At 40.7% G+C, this 14,654-nt stretch overlaps 1 protein-coding gene across 3 annotated transcripts in view; it reads right to left on the bottom strand.

Moving 5' to 3' along the window:
• The window catches only part of ADCY7 (adenylate cyclase 7), a 601,636-nt gene that overhangs the window by 241,296 nt on the left and 345,686 nt on the right, over positions 1 to 14,654 (bottom strand). For 2 of the 3 annotated variants that reach the window (XM_069215519.1, XM_069215521.1), the window contains 2 exons: positions 6,064 to 6,512; positions 292 to 489 (listed from right to left, as the gene is read on the bottom strand). In XM_069215519.1, the coding sequence (XP_069071620.1) occupies positions 292 to 489; positions 6,064 to 6,297 (432 nt within the window). In that variant the 5' untranslated portion in view covers positions 6,298 to 6,512. Of the gene's footprint in view, positions 1 to 291; positions 490 to 6,063; positions 6,513 to 14,654 lie in introns of those variants that run through there. The other variant, XM_069215522.1, reaches the window with a different exon arrangement.

Genomic DNA, 14,654 nt, shown 5'->3' with positions numbered 1-14,654 from the left:
TTAAAGACTACTAGAACATGTGTGATATTCGATGTACTAAAAGCCAAGTTTGGCGGTCTATTCCATGTCGACAATTTCCCCTGAGGTTGAGATCAATTGGAACCTTTCAGCATTTCCGTATACTGTTGTTACCTGAAATACGTATTCTGGTATATATTTTTAAACCTACTCTCCAACCTTCAGTACTTTAAGTTTTCATTTTTGGAACATATATTTACATGCTGTGCAAAGGCTTTGGCGGCAAAATTGGCATCAACTGATTTATTGATAAATTAGAATAATGCAGAATACCTGATCCCAGGCAGAAACAGCACCTTTGTCGAAAATCAAGACATAGCCAATGGTCATGAGGCAGATCCATATCAGCACCGCAAATATCGTCAGCCGCCTCTCGATGGAGGATTCAGAGCGCACCAGAAGATACAGGACACAGAATATCACCAGGGTGACGAACACTGTAATGATGAAGGTAAGGTGCTCGCTGGGCTCCTGTGTCAAACAGAGCAGAAACATACTTTTACACGGTGGCGTGGTGGAGGTTTAAAACAAAACTAAATTGCATCACATATGCGACATACACTCATTGCATGCAGGTCTACAACACTTTATGGAAACTGAGAGGCTGGAGGATCTCTTGCTTCTATTATGGAAACCTCAAAGAAACTCGAAATCTTTTATATATTTTCTGGCTGCCTATAAGCACAAAATAGCACAGCTGTGCTGGAAATGTGTTTAGTGGAATCTCACATCACCAAAGAAAGAACTATAGTGGAGCTACCCCATGACTTTGCCCACTTGACCTTGGGCACCATTTCTTAAACTGACCAATAATCTGACATGACTTGCGCATCTAAATTGAGAGGCATTTGACTTACAATGCTAAAGCGCATATGTGGAAGAACAGGACAGTCAAAAAGTAAAGGAGAGGCTTAATTAATAGGGAATTAATTAATGGTGCTCAAAGCAATATCAAAATACTGGCAGTCACCCATTAAACTCAAAAACTATTTCTACCTCAAATTTGCACTGCACCCTGGAGCATTTCACACTGTCTGTTTCACTTAGTGAGCGAGTGCAGTGTGCGAGTTCACCCCTTTAATTGGGATTTGGCTTGGGCCAAGCATTCCATTTTTAATCACATTCGCTAACCACATCAATTAATAAAAAGATATGGTTATGAGTTGTGAATAGAGAGCCCACGACTTTCTTTGAATACCCCAAAATTTGAAAAATTTCCACAGAATCATTATTTATGCGTCAGCAAGGACTTTCAGAGAGTTAAGGAGGGTATGTGTAAAAATCAAACAAGTACATTGAGCTGGGGAAACAGCACCTTTCAGAATACTTTGCCAGGAAGAAGAATGTCTACAGACCTTGCCATGTCCACTCAGTTATACACAAACTGCACAATTTTTTCATCGTTTTGATTTCAGTAGGTAAAACCTTGACCATCTAGAGAAGCATCTCAATTCTGGCATCAAAATGTAACCGAACTATGAGAGCCAGGGTGGATCATGTTTTCTTCTGTGCTGGGAAAGTCTAGATGAGAACTAGCTCGCCGTATATGCCTTATAAAAAATAATTAAACAAATGTGCTCAACAAGGAAGCCAGTGTGACACGTTTGGGAATGGTTCACAGTTGGGTGGCTGAATTGATGGTCTATTTTTTTTTTTTTTTTAAAGGTCTTTTCTCAATAGGTCTGCAGGCTCGTTGTAAGCGAATACAAAATCTGTTTTTGTAAAGGTTTTTAATTTGTAAACATTTTTAATAACCATGCAAATACAGAAAAAGTAAAGTAAATTAGTAGATGGTATTTTAGGTAATATGTGAGTTACAAGAAGATTGGGAAAAAGAAAAGGCTATTTTGCTGTACATGTTAGTGACATTTAAACTACGTTTTAAAACCTCACAAGGCATACAGTCTTTCTTGCTGAGGGAACGATTTGTGTAAAAAAAAAAATTCACACCTATGCCCTAAATAAAAATGATTATATTATTTTATTATAGCCATTCTATCGCCACTGAAGTTTTTATTTTTACATTAACAAACTTTGCTAGGAAGCATTTCTAATTTCTGTTCTCTCCAAGTTAATTTGCCATAAATGTAATGAATAAGAACAGTTTCAGGGTTTACTTGTTGTATGAGGCAGCAATCTGTTTGCACAAGAGTCATGTTCAGTAGCAGATATGAGACACGCAGGAGGTTGTGCTAACACCTTAGCTATATTCCTAGGATGTGTCACATCTTGCTAGGAAATTCAGTCAACATCCTTCCACTCTGCCTCTGTATCGTACAGCATGGGGTGATCTTGCCCTACTTTTTCTTCGGGAGAAAAGGAATTTCAGAGTGAGACAATCCTTAATCCGCATTGTAATTCCACCATATGCTCTTCTCTATTACTACAGCTGGTACATGCTCGACTCCTTTCTCTACAGCATATCCTATAATTCCTTTCCTCTACAAAGTAAAAGTAGGGCAAGAACATCCCATTTTGTATGATACAGAGATGGATTTGGAGTGCATGCATTTTTTGGGGTTAACCCCACAATTTGTTTGTATGTCCTGAAGGTGGTCACTTTTATTGCATTAGACACTGAAACGTGTAAAAAGACACGCCAGATGGACTCATTAAAAGGGAAGAATGCTCTGAGAAAGACCTAGGGGATCTGTACTAATGTATTTTAGTGTTGTTTGATTTGTCAGTGGTTTTATTTTTATAAGGGAGAATGTATTTGTATGATTGAAATAGCATGTATGCATGTATGGTATGCATAAGGTTGGTGGTGTGGGGATCTTTTGATGTAGATAAAACAGAAATTAAAAAGTATATTTTGTATAAAGTAACAATGTTGCATCAGACTCGGAACTATCCGCGTGGCATGAGGTGGAGCTGTGCACACTGGGCGATCTTTATGAGGAGGGCCAGTTACTCTTGTTCGCTAGGCTTCAGGAACTGGGGTTACCGCCCGGACAGTTCCTGCTATATAGTTCCTTGTTGCGAGCCCTGAGATCTGGATGGGGCGATATCTCAGTGGCTCCCCCCACGCATCTGATGATCCAATACTTACAGGTGAAGGGTCGGGGTCGACACTTGATTAGCTGGCTCGCAGACGCACTGCGAACTCATACTGTCCCGGAGAGTGGCGGGCTGCATGCGGCCTGGGAGAAAGATGTGGGTAGTCCAATCACGGAGGCGCAGTGAAGGTTAGCTCTTTCAGGCCACCTTAACATACCGCGTAATTCCAGATTTAGGCTAATTCAGTTCTACATAGTTCACAGGGCCTACCTTACCCCGGCCTGTGTGAATAAATATTTTGCCCGCTGGGACGCAGCTTGTCCCCGTTGCCATGGAGTGGGCATAGATTTGATGCAAATGGTGTGGTCCTGCCCTAGTTTGTGCCCCTAGTGGAGGGTAGTTATCGACAATTTATCGGACTGCACAGCTCGGCAGGTTCCGTTCACCTGGGAGGCGTACATACTGGGATTATTTCCTAGAAGTAAGCGGCATAGAGCGGAGGTGCATTTTACGGACCTGGGACTCATTGTGGCAAAGCGACTGGTGACTCGTACGTGGAAATCACCAGACCCCCTGCCGGTGCAGGCTTGGAGACGCTCTCTTGAGGTATGGGCGGGTGCTGAAGGAGTAGCACTGAAGAGAGAGGAGGTGTTAGGGCTGCGCCAATTTCCGTTGACGGCTTGCTGGGAGGAGCTGCTGTTGCTATTGCGGAGCATAGGCGGGGACCCAGAGGAGGGGGATTCGGTCTAGCACGAATGAGAGCATGTTAAAGGCGTGGTGCGCTGCGTTGGGGGAGTGTGTGTGTGAATAAGCGTGATGATGCAGTGCTGGAAGTTGGAAAGGCACAGTTTGCTGGATTGGGCGCCCGGCTCAGCCCCTCTACTAGAATACCGGATTCCCGGTCGGGAGGTGAATATATGGGACTTAATTGTATGGATGTCCAGTAACCAGCAGTTGTTATTGTTTGTATGGTTTGTTTTTTAAAATGTTTATAGCAACTGCCCTCTCTACACTGACATTTGAGCTACAAACCATGTAATGGGAGTACTGGTGCAATGATTGGTGTTGTCTTGTGATGGACTCACTAAACTGCTCTTAGCTGCTTCCTATCCCCTCAGACCACAGCTGCAAGCCATGTTAGTATTAGTGGGGTAATCCTGATAAGAGTGTGCTGTGGTGCCCAGTTTGTAGATGGTTTAGAGGACGAGCCAAGCATCTGAACCAACATTAGTCATGTTACCTGATCTGTTGCACTGACTTGTCATTATCCAACCATGTGGTTATTCATTTGAAGCAAAGCTACACAAGGCAATATGTCTAAATGTCAATGGTCTATAAATATGTTGTAATGTTGTGATAAAATGCTAATAAACAGATTCATGGAAAAAAAAGGGAGGGAGTGATCTAGTATCTTATTATTCTCTTCTGTGCATTTAATGAATTGTACATGTATTCTATATCATTATGATGTCATATGCTTTTCTGGAGCATTTGGTGAGTTCTGGGAATTGCCTCTTCAGTATATCCTGGTCCTTGGAACTGACCAGATGCTTCACTTGTTGTGGTTTTGCTGTTTTCCTACTTTGAATAAAAGAAGATCTTTTTTATGAAAAAAAATAAAAATAAAGTAACAATGTTGCACAATGAATAATATGCATGTTCATGAATCAACGGATGAAGTTTGAATTTAATGTATGTGTGTGTGTTTATGAAAAGACAAATATTTACTACCATATATTGTAGTACGCTGATATTTAGGTCCCATCCTGGGTTTATCATCAATTTGACTTATTATAAAGAAATATAGGTCTGGCAGGGAATTTTTAAGTGTTTGTTGACACTACGTTTCCCGAGACCTGCTTACCTTTTGAGTAGGAGTACCTCATATTTCTGCTAAACTTATGATATTGCATCTGGTTTGCTAAATCAAGTTTTAAAGTAAGAACATTAAATACCTGCTGTAAAATGTTGAGGAGGAGATTATTTCTTAGCGAGTAAAAGAAAACAATCGTCATTCTTGTTGAGAGTATTTTAAAATTTGCAAGAAATGTAAAAAAAAAAAATTTTTTTAATCTTTATTTTAAGGTATACACAACCTATGCTTTATTTTGTAATTTCCATTGGCATGATGCAACTCCCCGTGCACTAATAACGTGTGACAACTTTTAAACAGCTACGACCCCTTGCTGCAACCTTTCTTAGTATCCTGTATCTCCTCCCAATCCTCAAGCATGCTTCTCTGCATTACAGTTAGGTTAGCACACTACAAGTAACGTACATAACATGGAAATGTATGCAAATGAAAATATGTAATTGTTAAACTTAAAGCTTCTCTTCGGTACAGCACCTTGCAGTGGCACTTAACTGCAGATGTCCACGACCTGGACATCTTACTAGGACGGTGAAAGCAGAAGATTGGGCAGAATCCCGCGATTAGCTATCTCCTATTTTTTCTGTAGGAAGTATTTGCCATTTTCAAGACTTTAAAAAGGCTAGTATGCATTCTGCTCCTTGTGCTAGTCCTTATTGTTCATAAATGTATGCACAGGTATGCATAAACACTAGTTTACGGTCTTGCTTACTTAGGAAAGAAGACTGGAGATGCAAACAAAAAAAACAAGGCAACAACCTTCGCCATCTACGTACATATACGCATCTAGAACAACATGACTGTATCCATCAGTGCGACCGTAATCTGACTCGAAATCAGGAAAGAGTTGAAGATTGAAGTCTTTAAAGAACACTACGTCATGAATCAGTAACAATCGGCTCTCAATCATGAAATCCAGCAACTGATTCCATCTCATGTTGGCTGTGTCTTTGCCGTGGACCCTTTACTGTGCACCTTCGCCTCTAGCCTTGGCCTTCATTGTATAAATACCATACACACATACACACACAGAAAATATCTCACAAAACTCTCAATGAATAGTCATCACATTAGGAAACAAAACATGGTATAATGTGGTCCAATCAACCGGACACTTTTGGCCTCAAGCCCATGCATGAAAAGAATGACCTCATTTGAAGAATATCTGTACTTACGTAGAAAGGGTATGAGGCAAAGAAGAATATGATCAGAGTGAGGCAAGACGTGATGGAGATGAAGAGCAGGAGGAGCAACAGTGGGTAATGGTGACTGGCGCAGCGGTACGACTTATACAGGAGGTCCGAGTCCTTCAAATCGTCACCATCATTTATAAAGTACTTTCCCTTAGATGGCATTTTCCTCCAGTTTGACTCCTTTCGTGCGCCAGATTTTCTGTGGAGCAGAAGCATGGGCAGCCGGCCCGCGGACCAGTTGGTGTCAGCAGTGAAAATGCTGGCTTTTTCTAGGATGCTGGTCAACTCCCAGTCCACACCCGAGACATTGAAGTAGGAGCTCTGTTCACCTCACATGGAAAGGAATAAGGTTTCGCCCTCTACCGACCCAAGTGCTATTCATTAGTAGCTCCATGCAGCGTGCTATTGGTTATTCAATCTTGACTCACTTCCTGAAACAAAAAGAACACAGTTATACTCTTTTATGTCCACTGACTGTAGCTGACTATATGATGATTTGAAAGATAATAGCAGAGTGACACTTAATAAGTGAACGTAGGACCTTAAATGAAAGTGGTGCAACCACCCAGTAGACTCTGCCTACTAATTGCAGCATGGATTGTATCCGCTTACAAGTCCCACAAGGAAATACAAACCACAAACCTAGCAAGAAAAACTGTTTTTCAATATACCACATTCAATTTGAATCCACGCTGTTAAATGTACTTTCCTTTGGTGGTGGAACCCTACACTTTGAGCTCAGGAAAACAAAATGACAGTTATGCTTTTGTGATGGATGTGTGTCTGTCTTGATGAGTGCCACTGGGCATAAAGAATGTATTTATTAAATGGAACTGGATTATATCCTTGCAGTTTTAGTGTTTGAGTGCTGTAGTTTAAGTGGTATAGTGTAGCAGCTTATACTGCAACAGATGTGGATCTATAGTGCTTCAGTTGTAGTGGTACTGGTGCTTGTTGCAGACTTTACTAAACCGATTGCACCTATACTATTTAATTGCTGGTTTATAGAAACATGCCGGACTGTCATTAGAAATGTTTACAAGACCTACTAACTTACAGCTGTGTGGGCGTTCATAGGTGTCGCGTAGCTCCACACACACACCTCTTAGAGATACAGCTGGCGTGCAGCAGCATGGTAACAACACAGGTACTGAACTTCACTTCCATTTGTCAACCGATGGAGCAAGGCTTAAATATATATATTGTACAATAGTTTGGGCATGAATATCTCTAATAAAATTATAATGCATAAAGACAAAATCTAAAAATGTCATTAAAAACTAAATTGCACGCTCAAACAATTCACAATACCACCACACCTCAGAGAGAGGAGTGTGCAAATTAAATACTTTAATAAAGACAGTGTCCATGTTTTTGGCCGCATGTATCTGAAGAGTTATCTGCATGGATTATGAAAAACATACTCCAAGCAGGTTGGTGCCGTTACAAATCCCATGTGTCTACAGTTTCCCCCAGTAGTTTGTGTACAGCTAGATGTTGGTCATTTGCTGAGGCCTGCTAAACCACCCTCATTCTTATTACCAGGTTCCTCTCCGTCCACCATTAATCATACAATTTAATACAATTTTTCTATACTAAAATTAGTACCAAAAAGATGTATTATCCAGGGTAAGAATAAGCTATTCCGTGTATACATTAGTAAGGATGGTAGGTAACACCTTAAAGCCCATATTTATACTTTTTTAGCATAGCATTTGCGCCATTTTTTGACACAAAAGTAGTGCAAACATCCAAAATACAACTGAATTTTGTACGTTTGTGCCGCTTTTGCGTAAAAAAATTACGCAAATGCTGCAATAAAAAAGTATAAATATGGGCCTAAATGTTGCAAAGGAGAACGTGATTGCAAACAAGCCTACATGGGCAACTTCTCTCAAGAAGGAGAGGTGTAGCTTACACATTGTGCAAATGTGCGTCCGACCACTTAGGAAAATATGTAAATTCTCAAAGGCACGATGATTATTGATTGTATATATTTACAACATCCAGGCATGTCCCAGGAAGTGGATACCTTTGAAGAAATTAATTATTGTACAGTATCTGCACATCCTACTGTTGCACTTGGCCACAATGGGGGAAATCTATAGCCATGGGACCTGTTAAAAGAAAGGTGCAATTCTTTCAATTTCCATTTCACATAGAAAACATAATATGCCCTATTAAAAATCAGGATTTTTGAGATTCCTTCCTATATTTACTAAACCAATTGCACCTATACTATTTAAGTGCAGGTTTATAGAAACATGCCGGACTTTCATTAGAAATGTTTACAAGACCTACTAACTTACAGCTTTGTGGGTGTTCATTGGTGTCGCATAGCTCACTTTCTTGCCACTTTAAAGGGAAACTATTTTCTTCAACTTAGTGTCCTAACTGTGGATCAATCATCACGTGTTGCGGAGAGTATGCAGTCACAAAGGCATTCTCTGCAAATAAATGTATTTAGATGACAAATCTGAATTATCCAGTGCATCTGCACAAAAGTATGTGTGGTTCAGGGTCCATCGTTTCTTAGGGGTAGCTGGGTGGACTGGTGTATCCATTGTAGAGATCTGTGTCTAAACTGAAGGTTCAGGGGTGTGGAATTTAATAAAATATCTACTTGTCCATGGGACATGTGCGTCATAAATCTACTTGTCCGGTAAAAAAAATCTACTTGCCCCTTTGGTGCCATGTAGTGTGGTGACAAGGTATGGCAGCAATCTCTCACTAGAGCTCTGATAATAGCCTTGCTGATTACACCACAGCTCATACTATAGTAGGTCTTGAATACTAGCAATTTCTTTATTTTGCCTCCTTTCTGCAGATCTACAAACAGAACAAATTGTTTGGGGGTTAAGGACAACAAGTTTCCAAGTGTATTTTGTCCTTGGGACAAGTAGCCCCAACCCCCTGCAGCACAAACCCTTTGGCTGCTAATATACAGTACCACACTAAGAGTAAGGAAAGCAATTATCTGCAGTTGAGATAATGTGTCCATTTGTTAATACAGTTCGAACTTGTATTTAAGGTTCATTAATGTAAAGCCTTCATTATTAGGGTGAGCATTCTAAATGAATGTTATAAGCTCGGACTGCACTACTGGCAGTGGTTCCAGTAAAAACAAAACACATGTACACACGTTTGCAAAGTTTAAATTATGAGGCTCTGTATAATACTCCCAGAATGCTCTCTGATGTAATGCAAATTTTAAATGCTTAGTCTTTTGATTTTGTCAATGCGTGTGTTTTGACATGGCTTTTGTAAAATGTTTTTGTTATGAAAGCTGCTGGGCCCTCACCCTTGTAACTAATATTATCAAAAAGCAAAAATATTTTTTGGTCTCAATAAGCACACATTGCCACAGTGGATCCTGGCACTGAACAAAACTACTTTGTGTGTCAGTATGCTCCTTGTGAAAGAGCAGATTGCAATCATTGTAATGTAATGTAAGATGAATTTGTAGAGCGTGGAACTTGTCACATGTGAGTGAATCCAGGAGCTGAGTAGGAGCGTGTTCTGCACGTAGGATCAGTCTCAATGAAGCCATTTGATAGATGGGCAGAGATATAATTTTAATAAAACAAAAGGTCTTGGTTAACACCAGGCCTAATTAGGGGCTCAAATCTTAATGAATGTCACAAAAGTGCACCCATGCTATATGTCTTTGCATTAGAGCAGGTTTGCATATTTCATTAATTCACACGAGTTTCGTGAATTCACAAGTATTTACAGAAGTAGGCCAGGAAATTGTAATCCTAGAAAGTATTTGTTAACTGTATTTTAGCATAAGCAAATGTGCAGGTGTAGATTAGCTCATGCGAAAATCGTTTGAGTGTTTTTAAGTTCACTTTCCCTTTAACCATTTTTTTTTCCCAACCTTAGAAGAAGTTTTACTTCCGACTCTTGTCTGGAGTAAATTTCCAACCTTTCTCAACATGGTAAATGATTAAAGAAGAGCTAGTGAAAACCCTTAAAACATGCAAGTTAATAGGTTTGCACTGACTAAAAAAAGGCATTCCAAATTTGGAACTATTGCTTACCACTACCTTTGGCACCAGTATGTAGATCTGCAAAAAGGTGGCAAATATATATATTTTTTTAATATTCAAGCCGTAATATAATACGAGCCCTGTTATAATCAGCAAGGCTATTATTAGAACTCTAATAAGAGATTGCTGCCATAACTTGTTGCCACACTACATGGCAGCAAAGAGACAAGAAGATTATTTACAGGACAAGTAGATTCATGCAGCAACATGTCCCATGGACAAGTAAGTATTTTATTAAATTCCACACCCCTGTAGGCAGATCTACAGCTTCTCTAGCAAGTTGTGCAGACTTCGGATGAAGGCACCTTACCTTTAGGAGACTGCAGAGACCAGCTATGGGCTCACTGCAGCTCTTTGAGTACTCTACAAAGTATTCCCTTTCATGGTCTGTGAGTCAGCTTGGAACAGAAACAAAAGTAGAGCAGTTTGGATTCCCTCTTTTATACTCATATTCCAGGCAGGGGATGTTGATCCACAGTGGAAGGTCCTGGAACCAGTTTGGGGTGGTTTCCTTTCAAATGTAATTTTCTACCTATAATGTAGACACAGCCTTTGTGCATGGTGATGGTTCTCACAGCAGGTAGTGGTGATGCTGGTTCCATGTTGGTTTATCCAACAAATAGGCACAGTTAAGAGTGAAGACTCTGCAACGTCATCAGCCTTCCTGACATGTCAATCAGGAAAAGACAAAATGGCAGGTCCCGCTGAGAAACATCCTCACCTTCAACTACAGAATCTTCTGAAACTCCCCTTCTCACCTACCAACCACCAAATGTAAAAGCTCATGAAAATCTAATCCTAATTTCTAAGGGTAGGCTTGACTTCATCCTGCTTCACTTTCCCTACCCATGCAGACTTTGTTTTAATATTCTCTGTTTGATGAACCTATACAAAACTGCTTTTAAAAAGCGCATTTGCAAACAAATATGATCTTGGTAACTTTAGTGCAGACTGGCTAAGAAAAGTTACGGGGTCCCAAAAGTTGGATTCCAACTGGCATGAAGACATGGCGCATGAGGCAACTTTGCTTGAGATGTTGTCAGTGGCAGCCGGAAGCTTTACGAGGGAGGGGGCGGGCGGGAAGCGCGCACACACTCATTCTTTCACTCACACACACACACACACACACACATCCATTAACAACACTCAAAACATTCAAGCATGCACGCACCCACACTAAACATTCATTTTAAAAGACCACACACACACTCATTCTTTCACACACACACGCACATCCATTAACAACACTCATAACATTCAAACATGCACGCACGCACCAAACATTAATTTTAAAAGATCACACACACACACACACACACACTTACTTTCAGCCTCGGAGGTCCTAGGAGGGTTGAGACTGCTGCCTTCCCTCATGGCAGCAGTCCCAGCGGTGTCGCAGAGTGGGATGGGGTCAGTGAGACTGCTGACCCCACCCTTTGACGAAGTGTCACTGATTGGCACTCACCCTGGGCACTTCAGGGCTTAAACCTTCGCCCAGGTCACAGTCAATGGGTGACGCTTTCCTCGTCACCCAGGGGAGGGCCTCAAGGCACCTTTGCTGAGCCATGGAGGTCCGGAGATGTGACCTTCTCAGCCCGGCAAAGTTCAGCTCAGGCAGCCAGGAGTCTGCACAAATCGCTTATGTCTTGCTCCTGGCTGCCTGATCTGAACATGAAGAGTGTCTGTCAGGCTGACCTTTGTTCAGCCTGACAGACACTCTTCATGAGGGGCACAAGGTGGGGAGGTGTGGCCCCTCCGCCCTAAAGGACGGGCAGCGCCTGGATGTTGTATATCCACTTAGTAGATTATAGGAAATGTGAATGCCCAAAATTTAATATAGACAGACAGAGTCTATTTTTCTGGCAACTGCTTTCACACGCCATTAACAAAAATTTGATTGGCTCTGAAGAGCTACGTTTTTTAGTACTTTCAGCCATTTCCTGGTCTGCAAACCAACATAATGTGAACTCATTCTGTATGGCGTTGTAGGACAGGCTCTGCAAACTAGGGAGGACTTAGTAGCACACGTAGAAAAAATAATGTATTCAACAGTAGGGTCCACAAACAAAATGTTAGGTTCAGAACTGACAACATTTGTACTCACATGTTTGGAGTCAGGTTACATTCATTAAAGAGAATCAATAATATTAAAACAAAACATCAAAAACAGAATAAGACTTGGAAATGGATCCCTAGGATGCTGGCAGAATGCTAGCATCCCGGTCTGGATCATGAGCTACTCTGCACATTTTTCCATTCCTGCCACCCTCACATTGAGATGCAATATATTTCCCTAACATACATCATCATCTAACTCGATACTGATACCAATACATTAAACAGAGATGTTTTAACACATGGGCAAAGTAACAATTGCCCAGGGTCCCCACCTTCCAAGGGTCCTCTGGGTAAATGGACCTTCTCTCTAATGGATCCATATATTCTATTTTCTAGCTAAACCTCTCTCCCTACCTCTGCCTCGCACTCTCTCTCTCTCTCTCTACGCAGTGTCACCTTAAGATTGTTGGGCCCCCAGACAAAGCACATTTCAAATAGTTGATTTTGACTGTTTTTTTTCATCATGCAATTTAAAATTGTTTGGCATTATGCATTTTTGAATTACCTGTAAATGGGTAAGAAAAGTCGAATGTTTTTCTTCTGGGGCCCTCAAAATATGTCTTGCCCAGGGTCCTAAATATGTCTTGCCCAGGGTCCTCAATATGTCTTGCCCATGCACGCCAAAACTCTTCGGATGAAACTGAGGACAGACTGTGAAATGGATTTGGACTTAGTACCATACAATACTTGTACGTACTAGTGTTGCTTGTATGAAGGAAAGCATTTTTTCGATTTTTACTCTATTCATGTAAATGGAAACTGCACAAAATTTTTCAATGCAAATATATCCACTTACGTTTAAAAATTATAAGTAGATTTATCTAAGTTGGAGAAAGTTGCAGGCCACTAAGTGGACTTTGCAAGAAAGCCCCATCAGGAAATCTTGGAAAGCGAAAACCACTGCCCTAAAACCAACGCAGCCCAGATAGGTCATATACTTGCTACAGTTGCGCACAAAAACACAGTCTTTGAAATCCAGATACACCTTGAGACGGGTAAAAATATACATAAAGTACAAACTATAAAAACTGGCCTAAGAAATATCAAAATCAGTAAAAGATGCCGCCGTGTGAGGCATTTGATACTCACCTCTGAAAAAAAAAACACACACAAGACAACATCAGAATTTCACTACCTAATTGCTGTCAAAAGAAAACCAAAAACGAAATAGGAAACCCATAGGGAAAACTACACAACGAACAAAATTAACTGCTTCACACTAGAGTTGCTTAAGGAGGAACTATACCACACCAGAATATCTATTCACTGAGAGGCTCCAGACACAAACTAATGGCTAAAAGAAAAGACAATGATCACGTTTTGTAAAAGTGCAAGAGAGACACATCTGGCAAGCACAAAACCAAATAAGCAAAACATGTCCTTAGAAAATGAGATATAGTTTCAGAAATACGGCCCTTAAGTATGAGGAAACTAGGCCCTACTATTAAGGTTCCTCCCAAAGATACAGTAACTTCACACAGATGGAAGATTAATAGATTGGTCTTCTCCTTACGTCACAGACACAGAAAGCAGTAGCTTTGGTAACTAACTTACCTTGAAGGATGTAAATGAATGAAAGTCTTATCAAATAACTTCTAAAGTGAACCATTATGTGTTGTATCCCAGAACATCAAGAACACATCTATGCGAAGCATCAACACAAGGGGAGAAATCTCTTGATTTACACTATGCCAAAAGTGTAGCACACAATCTAGCACCCTTTAGCTTACACGCTCACAAACGAAGCTCCAAAGCTCATGGGTAACTAAAAAGAACAGGTCTTCATTCTGCAATTTGAAGAATGGCCCAAAAGGGAGAAAAGGTATCTTAGCAATTGTGGCAGTCATTTATGTCAAAGTTATTCTCAGGAAGGAAAGAGTATCCCTTAGCCACCTCTCTCCATTTAGGCACTGCTTCAAGAAAGTTCAAGATCCTCAGTCCGACTTAAGAGAAACTACTGTAATCACACAGCATTGCTCAGTAATACACAGCATAATCAGGCAAATGCAATACAGAGTAAGACTGTACTTTCTTATGTACCCATCCCTACTACAGGAGCTCTCCAGTGTTTGTTATATTTGATATATAATCAGGAGCACAACGATGGCTAGTCAAAGGTGAAGTCACTCAGTCAGCCCAGAGACACCAACATTCATCTCGTTTTTTCTTCAGTGCAATATTAGCATGGGAAAAGCTTTAGTTTCTGCAACAGGCTCTGCCTGAATCTCAGTCTCATTTTCACAATTTTGGCAATTCCTTGTTTACTTGCTTTCGGCCACTGGAGTCCTGGCGGGTGTGGGACAAATGTGCGCAACACTTCCTGTCTGGCAACGCCTTTGGAGCCATCACAGATGCATCATAAGAAGAGTCTTGAGGACATGGAGCCTTTGGCGATCTTAGCGT

The sequence above is a fragment of the Pleurodeles waltl genome, chromosome 12, assembly GCF_031143425.1.
Source record: "Pleurodeles waltl isolate 20211129_DDA chromosome 12, aPleWal1.hap1.20221129, whole genome shotgun sequence".
Taxonomy (NCBI): domain Eukaryota; kingdom Metazoa; phylum Chordata; class Amphibia; order Caudata; family Salamandridae; genus Pleurodeles; species Pleurodeles waltl.
The sequence above is the reverse complement of the archived record's forward strand: the minus strand, read 5'-3'. Positions and strand labels throughout refer to the sequence as shown.